The following is a 16,322-nucleotide window of genomic DNA, read 5'->3' on the forward strand; positions in this document are numbered from 1 at the left end:
TATTAAAAAAACCAATAGAATTGAATGGCTTAACCCTCATGCAAACATGAAATAAGTTATTATTTAAAATAACTTTACATACACTGTTAAATTTAAATTGTTATCAATAATATATTGATAAACCCCTTTGCTAATATAAAATATATATTTCAAAAGAAGTGAAATAAAATTAAAACTGAAAAAATTCTGGGTTTTAAAAAATTACCACACATAACTCAATGCTAATTGAATTTTGGCTAATACTTTCTGAGCATAAGGTCAACCTAATATTACTAAAATTTAAATCAATCACCAACAATAATTTACAAATATAACAATCAGCATTCAACACTTTTGTTAATATACCATAATGTAACTGAACAAAAAACAGCATTTTATAGTCTTAACACATAAAAATAGAAATTAACTCATATAATTAAACAGTAAATACAAAGATCATCAATGGATTTAGAAGCAATATAAGAGTAGCTGGGAATATACTAAAAACACAAAAAAAAAGAAGAGGCTGAACAGTCAAATATCCAAAGAAAATCATTTCCCAGAACGTGCAAGTGAACGCTCACCACAGGGTCATAAGTCTCTTGACCAAGGGACGGGAGTGTGCGCATTATCTCAGACGGTGTTAGTACACGTATTTGTTGGTCAGACAGCGGTGGTGAAGTGCTGACTGAATTGTTAGTACTGCTAGCGGTTATGTTAGTTTTAGCGCCCTCAATGCCAGCTGATGATGATTCATTTCTCACCAACTGTACATTACGTATTGTGCCAGTTGGCTGTGATGTGATTATATGTAATAGGTTATTACGTGAATCAGTTTGATTTTTAGTGTCTAATGTGGCTAATATTGAATTAGACATTATTAATGATGGAACTGTTTGTATTATGTGAATACTATTTGGTGGATAATGCAGAGTTCCCCTTTCAGAAGAACCCGATGCTACATATTGATATTGAATTGGTTCAGATGAATTCTTCTCTGCAGGAATGATGTGAATAGTTCGCAAATTAACAGGATTGGGAGATGGAGGGTTGGGTAAAACTGGTATATATTGTATAGTAGATGGGTGAGTAGGAATAGTAGTAGGAAATGTTTGCTGAGGTGGGTTAGATTCAGGCTCAAGATCAGAAGGCTGGGGAGATTGTGAGTTATTATGACCATCACCAGCGGCAATTAGTATTGCGGGTTGCATCAGTTCTTTGGTGGGACACACCTCTCCATTGTTAATCGTCGGACTCTGGGTAGCACTAGACGTTGAACTGGTCCGGTTGTCGCCACTGGTACTGTCTTCCTTCACTGCCTGTTTGTGTTGTTATAGAACGGGTGCCATTAAAGAAACAAATCCCAAAAGCAATAAAATGAGAACATATCAACTAAAGATGCTGGATATTAAATTTTGTTTTTGTATCGGTATTAAAAAATAACATGTTGAATTTTCAATCAAATGTTTAATAAAATAAATAAATAATATTGTTTAAAATATTTGAAGAAAACCGTGTACTTATTATTAGCAATTAGATAAGAAAAAACTTAAGATAGAGGAAATCAGATAACAATATTCATCATTGTTAATATAATTGTGTTTATCAGCTATAGCTGAGGAAAACAATGCTATCAGATGATTAGGTCTACAAATTTCAAATCATTCAATTACAGTTATCAGATAAAAACATTTACATTAAACTGAAACAATTTATTCACGGTAAAAATAATTTAATAGCCATAATAAATGACTAAATTATAGAATTATTCTAATTTTTACTAAAATAAATAAACATATGATTTTTTACCAAGGAGTTCTATTTAAATGTATTTATTTCATTATTCAAAATGGTATTTATAAAATATTTTCAACAAGTGTTAAGTAAGAAATAATCTAAGTGCTAAAACCTAGAAAAATGTGGTAACTTAAATAGGATATTTTGTCATTTAAATAATTTCACTCAAGGATCCTAATACTATAATTCTATGTATTAAATATATTTTGATTTGTGTAAACTGTATAAATCTAAAAATTGCAGTGTAAAAATTACTAGTGCTTTAACATTATCAACAACTAGACATAACCAATAAAATAAAACCAATATTGTTTTAATTTATCTGTTTTTAATGAATCCCAAAAATGTGCAAACGCTGTAAATTGTGATTGGCCTAAAACACATAAGTAATATGATGATTTTTATCATACATTTTAATTACCAAAAGCGCTTTGGCCAAGTCACATAAGCACACACAAATAAATTTTTAACTTAAGCCCCAATAAAAAGCTTTGTTTTATGTAGAGGAACTTTTAAAAATACCATGTATAATCTTAACACATAATATATTTTTTACCGATATAATGATAGTTAAGCTCTCAGGATGAACGCTAAAATTAGTCCATGATTTCATATACCATTATGATATGGTGCTTGACATAATTAATTTTCCTCAATAAACATTTTGCATAAACTGTAATGCTTACCTGTTGCGCTTTTTTCTGTCTCAAATTAGTTCTGTTTTCTCTTGCTTTTAATAAAAATGGACTTTTTTGTTCTGGAGACAGTGTTCTCCACTTTTTTAATATTTGTCTTGATCTTTCAGGCCAAGCTAAACATTAAAAAAAAAAAAACAATTTTAACATAGTATAAATATTTAAAATAAATGTTTATCATACAAGGAAATTCGGTTTTCCATTCAGGATGAGTAACATTAGCGTAAAGTACAGCAGATATTGAAGCTTTAGGTCCTAAAGCTTCATCTGCTTCCATTTTTTGAGAATTTCTTTGACTGGTATTTATTGCTGATGACTGAGAACCTACGCCTTCTAAGCTATCTTCACCACCACTATTTTGAACCCAAGGACTGTGAGGTTCAGAAAATGCTGGACTAAACTGAGATGGACTACTAAAAATTAAAAAAAAGAAATGTTTACATTAAATATTTGTCTAAATATATATATATATATATACAGGGTGATTATTTTATCAAACAACACTCATTATTTAAAAAAGTATTGACTTTTTTCAATTTTTTTTTTTTTCAAAATTGTAGATTTACACTCTTCTTGAACTGTTTATTATTTTTATATTTTTTCACCCTTATATTTATTAGATAAACCACTATCAACTTTTGATTTTCAAATGGTAACCTATACTTCAAATTTCATAAATTCATAAAGCTATTTTTTTTATTAATTTGTCCACTACTCCGCTTGTCTTAACTTTAAATACTTATAACTCATAAACTACTCGTCCTAAATTCGATTTTTATGTATCAAAATGTTTAGAAAAATATTCTGCTCTGGAATATGAAATTAAAAAACTATGTTGCCATTCAAAAAAGTAAAAAACTTAAAAAATGAAAAGGATAAAAAATATTTAGAAATATAATTTTTTAATAAAAGCGTTGGTTTTAATAAAAATATTTAATGAATTCGGTTCGATTTAAATATGATTAAGAGCTTGTAGGTTCATATCTCTTTGAGTTCATTAATTCAAAGAAAAGTTTGGTTTGACCTTAAATATTGTAGTTTGTAACATATTTTTTAATAATTAATTACTATTACTTACTTGCTATATTCAGAATGATATGGAGACATTGCTGGATAGATAGGAGAAGGCATATTGGTTACAACAGGTGGTAATGCTGGAGCTGGTACTTTTCCACGAGACATATTAGTTGGAACACCTATAAATTTTAAAATTAGTATATTTTAATGTTTAAACGTATTTAACATGATTTACCTGTACGAGATGGAGACATTATTGGAACATGGTTTTGATTTTGAACCAAAACAACTCCATTTTGAGCTTGAGGTACGGTACCCATATTATTATTACTTATTAATAACATATTAGAGCTATTCGGATCTTGAGATTCTTGTGAAGCATCGTCAGTTAAGACTACTTTAAAAATCTCTTCTACATCTTTACTATCCATATTTGGTAACCCTGAATTGGAATAAAATTTTAATTTAATGATTATCATTAACTAACAATGAATTTCAAAACTAAACAAGTTTTATAAATGCATACTCAGCATTTTACTCGAGATAAATTATAAAAATTATTTATTTAACAAAATATACAATTATTAATTATGAAAATGAAAGATAAAAATTGAATTAGAAAATAGGGAAATTTAAGGAAATAAAAAATGTATTTACCTGTCTCTCTGACCATAGAATCAAGATTAAAATGTGAACCAAGAATTTCACTAAATTCATCTTTTTGAACTGAAGTACCAGTTTCATTTATATCGGGTTCTTCTACAACTAAATCAATATAAAAAATATAAATTAAATACCAATTTGTGTTTTTATGATTATTTCAAAATCAAATACCTTCCATTTCTGTCTTAATATTCCTACTTTGTTCATTCATAATAGAATCTAATAAATTATCTGACAGCAAAATATCTTTCAACGTATCATTCTCATTTGTAGAAAGTATTTCTTTTTTCTATAAAAATAGTAAAAAAAAAAAATTTTTATTAATACCCATTCTAAGTAATGTTTTGTTAAAATGAGGCAACCTTGTTAGATCAAACTTGTTTATCATAAAATAATATATTTATTTTTAAATTATTGTGGCACGATGTTATGCCATTGATTTCAATACACAAGGTTTAAGAGATAAAACCATAGACGTATAAAACAACTAGATAGCCAAAACTTTTGTTCAAATTGATATTTATTATTTATTTATTTATTTTTTTTTTTTTGTTCATTAAGTGAACCTAGTGCTACATGCATAATAATTTTTTTTTAGTATTGAAAATAAGAAAATTTAAATTTAATATAAACATTTTTGAATAAATTCAAAATAGCCTTTTTGTGAATCTAATTATAAGAACAATTTTGATCGTAAAAAGTTTAATCAAAGTCAAGTAGTTTATTTTTTATAATTTGACAGTATGTGTGTAAAGGAGAATAAGAATAAGTGATACTTTAAAAAAAATATTTTTAACATTGATTATCTATTAAGAAAGAGTATTTTATAACAGCACAAAAATTAAGTTTTTTCCCTGTAAGTAGTGATTTTTAACTAATTACCTATTTACTGAATTTAAAAAGTACAGGCAGCAACCATAAACTATATTTTTTCACCCATTCATAACAGATAAAAAACTCGAATAAATCTTTCATTTTAGCACATGGTATGCAAGTTGTTATTTATTATTTTTAACTTTAAATTTTTATAAAAAATAAATTATATTTATATAGTTTAAAATTTCAGGGAAATGTATTTACCTTTATTTTTTAGAACTTGGAAAAGTTAAATTAAATTAATTATCTCCTTAAATATATCACTTTTTCATCTCAGTGTCCTTCTCATCTTAGCTGTTTAGAAAATATTCATCTTACCTTTTCAACAACTTTTGGTTGTTCATTGAGTTCAATTATCTCTTCCTTAATATTCATGCATTTTTGAATCACTTCTTCTTTTGTTTGTTGTCTGGCTTTAATGTCTTCCATAATTTTTAATTCAGCCTAATAAATGTAATGAAAATAAATAAACTTTAGGTCATAAAAGAACAGCATTTTTAATTTAATAAAATCTAACCTGAGAAAGTTCAATTGTTTTAATATCTTCATATTTTTCTTCCACTTCTTCAGACTCACTACTGTCCAAAATCTGTGCTGCCACATTGCAGGCATCCAACAAATCACGACCAAAAAATGCATCTTGGATGTAATTAGGGTAATTTTCAGCAATTTTACTCTTTGGTTTTTTCCATCGATTTTGTTTACGCCTTGGTTTATTGTCTTCGCCATCACCATCCTGAGTATTTTCTTCATCTTTATCTTTAGCTCGGGGCATACGTCCTCTAACAACAAATCCTCCAATACCTAATTTTTGAAGATTTCTAACTCGTTTTCGGCGTAGAACCATTACACCTGTTTCTAATGTCAAAATACTAAAACCTTCTGGTGGTTCAGGAGGACGACCATCATCACGTGGCTGAACTATCATTCCTTCTTTATAAATAGGTTCGGGTTCACTTGGTTCTTCCTTAATATCATCAAAATCCATCTTATACGCATCATCATGATCTAAAGAATCATTAATAGTATCTAAAACAACAATAAAGTAATAAATATTTTAAAAAACACAAAAAAAAAAAATCAATATACATATAAATAAAATCTTACCTCTACTATTGCACACAACAGATTCAATCGCTGCCATAATAGCTGCTTCTTTTTCCATTTGTGCTTTTTTCAAATCTTTTCGTTTTTTACGTTGATGAGATATTTCTATACCACTGGTTAGAACCTTCATATGTTGAACACCTGATTCAGATAAATAAATACCATCCATACAGAATTCATTAACTATTCCTTTATTAGCATCTGGACTATTATCACGAGATGAAGTTTTCTGTTTGATTTTAGGACTTGAGACATGTGCTAAATGTGCTGGAGCTGTCCCACGAGGACGGCACAGTAAACAACTATATCCCTCTTCTGCACATTTTTCTGCATCATCTTCGTTTTCAATTTTATCACATTTTCCATGAAGCCATCTAGAAAATGAAATATAAAAATTATAACATAAAATGATAAATATAATTACGTTAAAAATACAATATTTACCTATCACACTGAGAACATTTAATAATCAATTGACTATCAGTATATGATTCTTGACATGATGGACAAATATTACGAGAAGCACAAGGTCCACATTCAGTATAATTATTCAACCAAGAACAATTGAAACCAGGATCATTTGAACCACATGTCAAACATTGAGCACACCTTCAAAAGAAATGATTTTAATTTAATTTAATTTAAAAAATGAATTTAATAAATAATACTTACCACTTGCATTTCCAAGTTCCTCTGGGGACATAATCAAGTTTTGGATCAGTGCAATAAATATGATAAGAAATATCACATTCATCACAAAGTATAAGTCTAGACTCATCATTACGTTGTCCACACCCTTCGCAAACTGTACAGTCTAAACATCTCCATCCTTTTTGAAGAATAACTTTGGTTACCTATAAAATAATATTATTAAAAAAATTGTGGTCTTCACAATTATAATTATATGCAACAACTCACTTTAACATTAACACAAAAAGGATGATAGCACTGACCACACTGAGAACATGAAATAAGACATGCTTCTTGGTCTGTGCCTAATGATCCACACATAACACATATATCTTGACCAAGTACAAATTTATCTTTAGCTGAGCATAAAACAATTCGATTTTCATTGTTAGGATCAATGTCATTTGAAGAATTTTTGGAGCTTACATCAGACAAAGGCCTCTGCAAAATAATTTTGAGCTTAAAATACTAAAACTTAAATAAGATTATTAACTACTAACTTGTAATCCAAGACCAGGTACACCAAAAATGCCTCGCATTCTTCCTCGTGGTCTCTTTCTAGGAAACTCAACAAGCCGTTGACCTTTCTTCTGGTACATGGGTTTTAATGCAGCAGTAAGTTTACCTAAGCCCTTAGCACGCCCAGCATATCCAGAAAGCAATCGCTTCTTAGCTACTTTACATGCAGCATATGGTTTTCCTTTACCCAAACCATACCCACACATTCGACCATCATCAAAATCTTTATTGCTCTAAAAATAATATAATATTTTGCATTTTTTAATCAATTACAATTTTCTAAGATAAATACCTTAAACTCTGAATCATGTTCAGGTTGATAAACATCTATTGAACTATTCGAGTCTCCAAATTCTTCATATCCATCACGACGTTGTTGTACAGCATTTTTACATAAAGGACACATATACTCAGATGCTGAACTTTTGCTATGACTAGTTATATATTCAGCTTCTGGATCACAAGCACCATGTATGTATTTTCGACATGATATACATTGAACCATTTCTCGATGAGCAGCAGCTCGATAAGCTCGATGACAAAGTGGACATGAAGAACCTTTATTACGTTGCTGATAACAAGAATCACATACTGTGTAATGGGCATGCCACCGAGAAGATAACCCAGCACCAGGGGTACGAGAACCACAATCAGTGCATACACGACAGCACTGAAACAAAATTATAGTAAAATAGTCAGTATTGTATGATATTCTAAAAATAATCAATTAACTTCATATGCATTTAACAAAACTATAATATTATCAAGTTAATAATTTATTAAAATGAATTGATATTGCAATTACTTTGCATTTCCATCCAATTTTAGGAATAGTTGTCACTTGAGGTCTTAAACAACCAGGATGATAGGCTTTATCACAACCTTCACATAACATGACTTTAGCCTGTTCGGCTGGTTGCCGACAAACTTGACAAATTCTACAGTTACCACATTGCCAACCAGCTCTCACTCCTTAGAATATAAAATATTAACAATAAAAAAACAATTAAAATAAATAATAACTTATTTCTTCAAACCTGGGAGTAGAGCTAATCCAACACAAACACCATGGTAGTGATTACCACATGCTGTACACATCATTAAATTAGAAACATCTCCAAGAGTCGAACAAATACCACAAGCAACATTAGCAGAAAGTTCTTTAATAAAATAATTAATTAGCACAAATTTCATCCATAATTTAAATATTATAATTACCCATTAATGGAACATGATCAAGATGAGAATTGCAAATTAAAGCTGGTACACTCATCTCTTGAAACGATGCAGAAGCAAAAATACAAGGATAATGAAAAAATTTCAAACAATTAGTGTATGTACATGGAGCACTGGCACCTAAGTGACCACAGTAAGAACACCGTCGCATTAAGCTCTCTAAGATAAGTTCAGGTACATTTTCCAATGAATCAGATGTATCACATTTTACACCTTGAGTCCATGTAGCACAAAACTGATGTACATAAACATATCCATTTGATTCATATTGTTCATAAACCATATTTAAATCAGGAACATCCAAATAACCAATAACGCTAAGCTCATCCACAGGTTCAAAACTACAGGTTGAAAATTGTTGTTGTCTAAAAACAATAAATAAAAAATATTATACAAAACATTTTTTTAATGATTTGTTTGAAGATATTTTAGCACAGGTAGGTGATTGATAATAACTAAGATATATTAAGCAATAAGTAATATGGAAATTAAAACTTACTTAAATTTAGCAGCAGATTTTTGCCTTCTATACTGTATAATTGGTGCCGTTTCGGCAGTTGGTGATTGTAATGGCATTGGAGTTAATTGTTTAGTAACTAATTGCTTGGTAAAATCATCTAATGTTGATTTAAAATCTTTTTCCCAGTCTAACCTTAGAAGAGATCCTTGTCCAAGTTGACTTCGTTCTCCCAAATTACAAAATGCACATACTTTTCCGGGCCTGAAAATAAAAATATTAGTTACACAATCAAAACATAAACATCAAAAACTATTTACCAAGTCTCTTGATATAATACATTTCTATCATCAATAGTAGGATCGACCGATGATGAAGTAGGAGGAGTATTTTCATCAGTTCGAGAAACATTTGGAGATTTACCTTCTGCATCTTCCCTATTAATAATAAAATTTCCAAAAATTAAGTTATACTTATTTATCACTATTCCTCTAAAATATAGAAATTTATTAATACCTTCTCCATCTTTTAATTTTTAAATTTAATTTTTTCATTTGTAAAGGGCTATCATAAGATGTTATAGGTGTAACAGCACTCCGAATAGGTGAACAAGATGTTGTTTCTTCGAAATTACCTTCTGAAAATACATTTTTAGTACAATTTAGTAATATATTTCTTAGAAATGTATGTAATATGTATGAAAGTAATGTACCATCTGTCTTAACAGCAATATCATTTGGAGTTTGATTAGAAGAAGTTTCATCAACTGATATAGAAGCTGCTTCTGTAGAAATACGTGAACAATCTTCTTGATAATCTGGATCATCATCCATATCTTCATTATCATCATCTTCGTCATCATCATCATCCTCATCATCATCATCATCATCTAACATAGGAGCACCATTGTCAACATCATCATCAGAACATGGATCTTCATCTATGTCCATTTCATCAGATTTATCTAATAATGTCTTAGACATCTTTGATTTGTCATTGTCCATTTTCTAAACAAAAGATAACATATTAAAGATTTAAAACTGTTTAAAAAGGTTAATACTAATTGTGTTAATGTATTATACTACTTACTATAATAAGAAATAGTACTATTTATTATAAAATTAAAATGTCCATAACTGTAATTAGACTATTCAAATGATAATAGAGTAATTAACTAATTTTTCCTCACTTGTTAACTACCAAAAACATTAAATACAATTCTTATCAGAAATTCTCATTATTTTAAAGGAATGATTTAATTAATACTTCTGCAAGCAAATTATTTTGTTTTAAGATGGTAATATTATTAAATAACATAATACATTAATACCTATATTTAACACAGTGATAAGTTTTTATTTTTAAAACATGCACCCAAGGGTTTCGGCAGCCGGACTCCGGGAATTTTCCTTGTGAGCCAGCCTCTTGTAGTCAACCTTTTTTTTTCAACTTTGAAATACATAAAGAACAGATATTAAGAAGCAACCTAACAAAATCCAAAATTTAAACAAGACAATCGCAACAGCTAGGAGGGTTTTTATTTATTACATTTTTTAGTATAAAACTACTTTATCAGAGAACCTTTTTTTTTACCTTACGACTAAGTATATTAACAACTAACAAATTAAAAATAATGGTGTGAAAAATAACTTGAGAAAATATTTGGTTATTAAAGTTATATATTCTAAAGTTCCCACGATTTTCTGTTTATTTTCTGCATGCAAAGTGTTAAGGATTAATAGGTAGGTAATCTTGCCAATTGATTTAGGACAATAACTTTTTACGCTTAATGACTCCAGTTGTACAACCTGAGGTCTTAGTACCGTCTTACAAACCTCTCAACTCTGTTTGAGGAGCAGATTTTAACCTTAATGGGTGGAAATAGTCAACTTTATGGAAGAGAAACAAATTTGGGTTTGGGATGGAAAGTTGGATGAGTCTAATGAATCTAAATAGTAACACAACCAGCAGTTTGACAAATCTGAGAGGCAAATTCTAAACTCGAATTGCACCATCATTTTTGACTCGTTAAAATACATGGGCTTTCTAAGTTGATAACACTATCCAAGCTTTAGTAATTACCTTGTAACTTGAGGCATTCATATATTGTAATGTCAAAAGAAAAAAATTGTTTTTCAATATTGATACAGATGAGATCATCAACAAAGTAGCAAGAAACTCAAAAATACTAACCAAAGAACTAGTGTAGTTACTAATTAATTTATAAATAAATGTGTATAGTTATTCAACTGAATTTATAAGTGAAGTATAATTTTTTTCCATAAAGAGCAAATGTACAGAATTCTCAGATCAAATTTAAAATTCAATTTGTACCTATACATGTATCTACAATTAAATAAAAGCTACTTTTAACATTATGAGAATTTATCATAACAATTAAAAATTATAATAGGTAGGTATAATAATACATTTTGATTTAATTTGACAAAAATAATATATAAATGGATTATAAAAAAATTAAAGTATCTAATTAAATACCTAATTAGGTAATTATTTATAGCTCATCTAGTAAATATTTAATTTTATAAACTTAACAACGGTAAACAATTTAATGAAAAAAATGACACGTTTAATTTAAAATATATGAACTTCAGAAATTTTAAGAAACAAATGCAGTTTAGTTTCACCTTACCATTTTGAACTTTTTTGATCAAGTCTTATGTAACTCGTTGAGCTTATAATAATGGTGCGATCAGAATTTGTTGTTCAAACTTAGTTTTAAAGTTATGGTCTTTGAAATTTAGCAATATCTCGTTTTTAACGCATAGCAAATACGCTTATAATATACCATGCTTTTAATACACTGTTTTTTTCTATTTTGGTGTTCTAACTTTTTTCGAATAATGGTTTTTGAAATTTGCAAAGAGAGCAAGTCAAAGTATGATAAGTAGTTGCACCCTACTTGTTCACTAGTTGCTCCTCTTCTGGCTTTGATCTCTAGACTTGATGGCCAGTTAAAGTAACTTAAGTATAAAGTGGCTACGGTCACCCAAACCCCCTAAAATAGCCAACCTTTGAAGAGGGGCAATACCGGAGGCAAAATACCTAATAATCATTTAATTTTAGATATGATTTTAGGTAATATTATATTATTATGGAAATTAGATTGTAATACACACCACTAAAATTGTAATTACGCCAAGTGCCCAAATTAACTAGATTATGCTGTCCCTGTGCGTGACCAACGCGTGTAAGTAACAACAACCTAGGCATAAAAATAAGTAAAGTAAATAAATAAGTTGTTATGGCGTTATACCACGACAACTTAGAAACTGAATTCTGAGTCAACTATTGATCATTGGTCACCAAACTCGAGGTCATCTGGACGGAATTATAAAGCAGTGTTCAGCACATTCATATAAACATAAAATCGTAAAATTTGAAAGGCTATAACTTCTTCAAAAGTAAGTAAAATCGACAAATTCTAATTGAACCATGATTCTTAACTCAACGAGTTACAGAAGTTTTGATAAAAAAAAAATATATCAAATTGGCAGAGGGGGGACTAAACTGCATTTATACCAATTTTAATTTTACTTGTTTACTACATTTCAGTCACTCAAAACAATAGTAAAAGCTAATAAGTATCACTATTGACATATTTCATAAGATATGACTAATGAGTATTAGCTATACTTTAATCCTAGCATACTAAACTACTAAAATTCTACTTCCTACTTCACAAGAATTAATTTAAAAATACATTGAATGAGGATAATACATTCTATTGTCATACCTCAAATACCAATAGTTTTGGCCCATCAAAATTATAAATTATTATTTTATGTCTATACTTTATAGGAGACTATCAAAATGCATTGATATTTAAAATTGTTTATTTTTATAATAAAAAAATACTTGATTTGAATACAAATTTAGAAAAACAAACATAAGTAATAAGAGACTAACGTATGATTTGATCATAAAAGTTCATGGTAATTAAAATGAAGCTGTAAGTTTACAAAAAATATATAGTCTAATATTTTAGGGTACATACAGAATATTAAATGATTAATATAGACGGTTACAAACAATACAAGCATAGAATCTATCGTCTAAAGACAGAAGACAAGAGTTGGGTTGTAGACGGGCTGTCACAAGACTTGAGGTGGTGGGGAGGGGCAAAATATTTCCCAAAAACGCAATCGAGTTACCGTGAGGTGAACTGCGCGGGTGTCGAGTTCGTCGGGTACTCGGGTCTCCCCTATCACTTGGTTGGGGTAACCAGCGATACCGGTCACAAACTGTTCTGCGGTCCTGACTTACGGCCGTTACGACTGAACCGCATGTCGGCATAGATAGGATAAATCCAACGGCGGTGACAGTATACACTTACTCTGTGTTTGATCGACGGCGAGTGCGGTCGAGCCAAAACGCATAATATTCGGCAGTGAACCAGCGGACCTAACCTTGGGCTGCTCCGGAGAATTGGGTGGAAGTCCTTCGCAGGCGAGACGCTATCCGTTACGCCGGGGAGCTTTTGGCCGGAGGTCCTTACATGGCAAATGGGCGCGAAAACGAAACGAATGGAGCACGGGATACGGAAACTGTCGGCACACTCGTCAGCGAGGCGTCGCCGTCGTCGTCGCGGCGATGATCGTCGTCGTTGTATTCGGCGGCGGCGGCGGCGGCGGCAGTGGCGGCTGTCGTCGGATAACGCGCGGGTGAGCGCGAACAACGACGCGAAAGCGAAAACCTATGAAAACTATACAGTAAGTTGTAGGTCTGTAGCCCTACGGGAACGAGAAAAACATTTTTTCACATTATCGGATAATCAAAACAAATCGACAACAGCCTGGTACCACCGCGGGCCAACCGACAGGCTTGCCAACCCGACGACGGCAGCGTATCGCGCGCGCGTCCCCCCCTTTCAGAATTCTGGAATTGCCCGTGGTGGCAGCGGCGACGCGGCCACTTGCGAAACGTTGATCTTCGACCCCCCTCTGCCGAGGATTGAAGAGTGATTGACTGATGGTCAAGCCGCCAAGGTCCACACACCACTGGTTCCGTTTAAAATCGAAAATATGTTTAACTTAAAAATGTATTTTATCCAAATATTCGGACGATAAAATTGATCATCCTACCAATATATTATAGTCGATACATGAGACGAGGACCAATGTCTGTCTGGCCTCTGGACTTGGGCATTTTCCACTGTTCACGAAACATAATATTACTAAGGATATTACTATAGTGTGACGATGACAAATTTTGTAAAAATTACAAATATTGTAACGATTCCGCCGTTGGTAACGTTGTCACATACATTTATTGCGTTTGGGTTAGAAATAATTAACTCGACTAATGCCGGATTGCCACAATCATTTAATGAATCAATTATTGAGCTGTAATGGTCCCTTCAACAATATTTAGTGCCCATAGATTTAAGTGAACTATTATAAATACTATTGATCGGATCTTAATCAGTTCTTTATGTCATAACAGTAACTTCAAACTTGTTGTTTTAGATTCTTTGGACTTAGACTTTAAGCAAAATTCTATTGTCTATACTTTTGTGCAATAAGACAATAACTTATAACTAATAAGTGAATAATAACTAATAAGTGAATAAGTGATCAGAAAACTACAGACAACAGAGTTGGAAGTACGTACAATAAAATTAATAATTATTGTAACGTTGCCCACCTTTTGGAGGGAAAACTCAAAACACGCATGGCATGCCGCGCCGTACGGTCTAGCGCTAAAGTATAATATTGTTGTTTGTTATAATATTTTTTTTACCTTTTATTTATCATTTATTGGGATAAAATATTTAATCTGTAATAACAAATTACATTAAGCACAAATGCACAATATAAATGCAGGTCAAAAATAAAAATAATATACATTACTTGAAAGTTGAAATCTTGAGGAACGTAGCGGTCGGCAGTAACACTCAGGCTCAATAAATTTGTTATTTCATTGTGTGTACATGACATTATAATAATATTAGTTTATTTATTTTCCAAATCGCGACACACTTTTTTTTGAATAAATATGTTAATATTTATTTCTGATTGTTGCAATGCAATGTGGCTCAGCAATGGTGTATTTAGGGGGGATTCAATTCCCCCTCCCCCCGAAATTAATTTCTTAAATTTCCATATACGCCAACAAATAATATTTTTGAGTGATTACCGAGTAACGGAGTAACCGTTTGTGCACAATATAAATTGTAATATATTATTTATAAAGTAAGTCCAAAAAGTGGGTCCCTCTAAAATCAAATGACTGCGATGCAGTTACGGCGTATACAAATATTTTAATGAAAAATGTTGTGTTAAAAATGTTTACATACAATAATATATATTCAGAAGTACATTAGAATATTTTTTTAAATCTATAATATACTTGTCGTAAAAAATATAAGATATAATAAATAAAAGGGAGGGTAATTTAAGCACCTAACACCCTCCTCGTGAATTGAGATGTATATAGGTACACCGGTACACGTACACCACTACCGCTATAATGTATGTAAGAGATCGCTATAAATAAATTTATTTCGAAATTTTATTTTTCGCTAAATCGACTAAATTCATCTACAACTTATAATTATTATATTGCGACCGTGAACAGAATATTGTGAAAGACGAGTCTTGCGGAAGTCGTCTGAGCCTGGAGACTGCAGAATATTTCGGTATAATATAAGACGCGTTTATTGACAAAAAATGTAATATAAATATATTTTATCATCGGAAATGCATTTAAATTCTAAACGTTAATTACAGTAAATTGTAGATTGTGACGATACTCTATAGACTATAGATAGGTACACAATTAAGTACCCGTATTTGTTGTCTCATTCTTACAATCGCGGAACATAGCAAATTTATTTTCACCAGTTCACCTTTTATGCAGTTACATTAAAAATAAGAGTGAATATGATGACACCCTATTGTCCCTATTACCCTAAATATAGGCTAAATACATAAATAAATATAATAGTTATAATTTATATGTATATAAAAAATTTTTCATTTTTATCATCATAATTTAAGTTTTTACTATTTTGAAAGACAGCATACAATTTTTAATTTCATATTCCGAAGCAGAAAATCATTCAGATCGAAAAATATGATCTATAGAAATTAAATTTCGGACAAGTAGTTTACTGTAATGTGTATATATATATATACCTAGTATTAAAAGTATTTAAATTTTAAGGTTATAACTAAGGAGGGGATTTTTATGCGAATTCATAGATATTCTTTTGCAATTTACCTAGAATTATTTTTATTCAAAATGTTGACATTTTGTCGTTT

General features: G+C 30.5%; 1 protein-coding gene across 8 annotated transcripts in view; it reads right to left on the reverse strand.

Moving 5' to 3' along the window:
* The window catches only part of LOC107162062 (Lost PHDs of trr), a 35,222-nt gene extending 21,398 nt beyond the window's left edge, over positions 1–13,824 (reverse strand). For 5 of the 8 annotated variants that reach the window (XM_089224878.1, XM_089224875.1, XM_089224877.1 and 2 more), the window contains exons 1-23: positions 13,394–13,824; positions 9,749–10,043; positions 9,553–9,673; positions 9,357–9,473; positions 9,079–9,300; positions 8,562–8,944; positions 8,381–8,503; positions 8,149–8,315; positions 7,636–8,013; positions 7,325–7,576; positions 7,053–7,265; positions 6,807–6,988; positions 6,579–6,743; positions 6,135–6,508; positions 5,545–6,056; positions 5,346–5,471; positions 4,323–4,440; positions 4,146–4,253; positions 3,724–3,930; positions 3,550–3,667; positions 2,655–2,884; positions 2,463–2,587; positions 564–1,298 (exon numbers count right to left, since the gene is read on the reverse strand). In XM_089224878.1, coding sequence (XP_089081004.1) covers positions 564–1,298; positions 2,463–2,587; positions 2,655–2,884; positions 3,550–3,667; positions 3,724–3,930; positions 4,146–4,253; positions 4,323–4,440; positions 5,346–5,471; positions 5,545–6,056; positions 6,135–6,508; positions 6,579–6,743; positions 6,807–6,988; positions 7,053–7,265; positions 7,325–7,576; positions 7,636–8,013; positions 8,149–8,315; positions 8,381–8,503; positions 8,562–8,944; positions 9,079–9,300; positions 9,357–9,473; positions 9,553–9,673; positions 9,749–10,040 — 5,268 coding nt within the window. In that variant the 5' untranslated portion in view covers positions 10,041–10,043; positions 13,394–13,824. Of the gene's footprint in view, positions 1–563; positions 1,299–2,462; positions 2,588–2,654; positions 2,885–3,549; positions 3,668–3,723; positions 3,931–4,145; positions 4,254–4,322; positions 4,441–5,345; positions 5,472–5,544; positions 6,057–6,134; positions 6,509–6,578; positions 6,744–6,806; positions 6,989–7,052; positions 7,266–7,324; positions 7,577–7,635; positions 8,014–8,148; positions 8,316–8,380; positions 8,504–8,561; positions 8,945–9,078; positions 9,301–9,356; positions 9,474–9,552; positions 9,674–9,748; positions 10,044–13,211; positions 13,231–13,393 lie in introns of those variants that run through there. The other 3 variants (XM_089224879.1, XM_089224874.1, XM_089224880.1) reach the window with 3 other exon arrangements.
* Between the last annotated feature and the right edge of the window lie 2,498 nt (positions 13,825–16,322).

Source organism: Diuraphis noxia, unplaced genomic scaffold (genome assembly GCF_037042655.1).
Source record: "Diuraphis noxia isolate RWA-SAM2 unplaced genomic scaffold, SU_Dnox_SAM2 contig0003, whole genome shotgun sequence".
NCBI lineage: Eukaryota > Metazoa > Arthropoda > Insecta > Hemiptera > Aphididae > Diuraphis > Diuraphis noxia.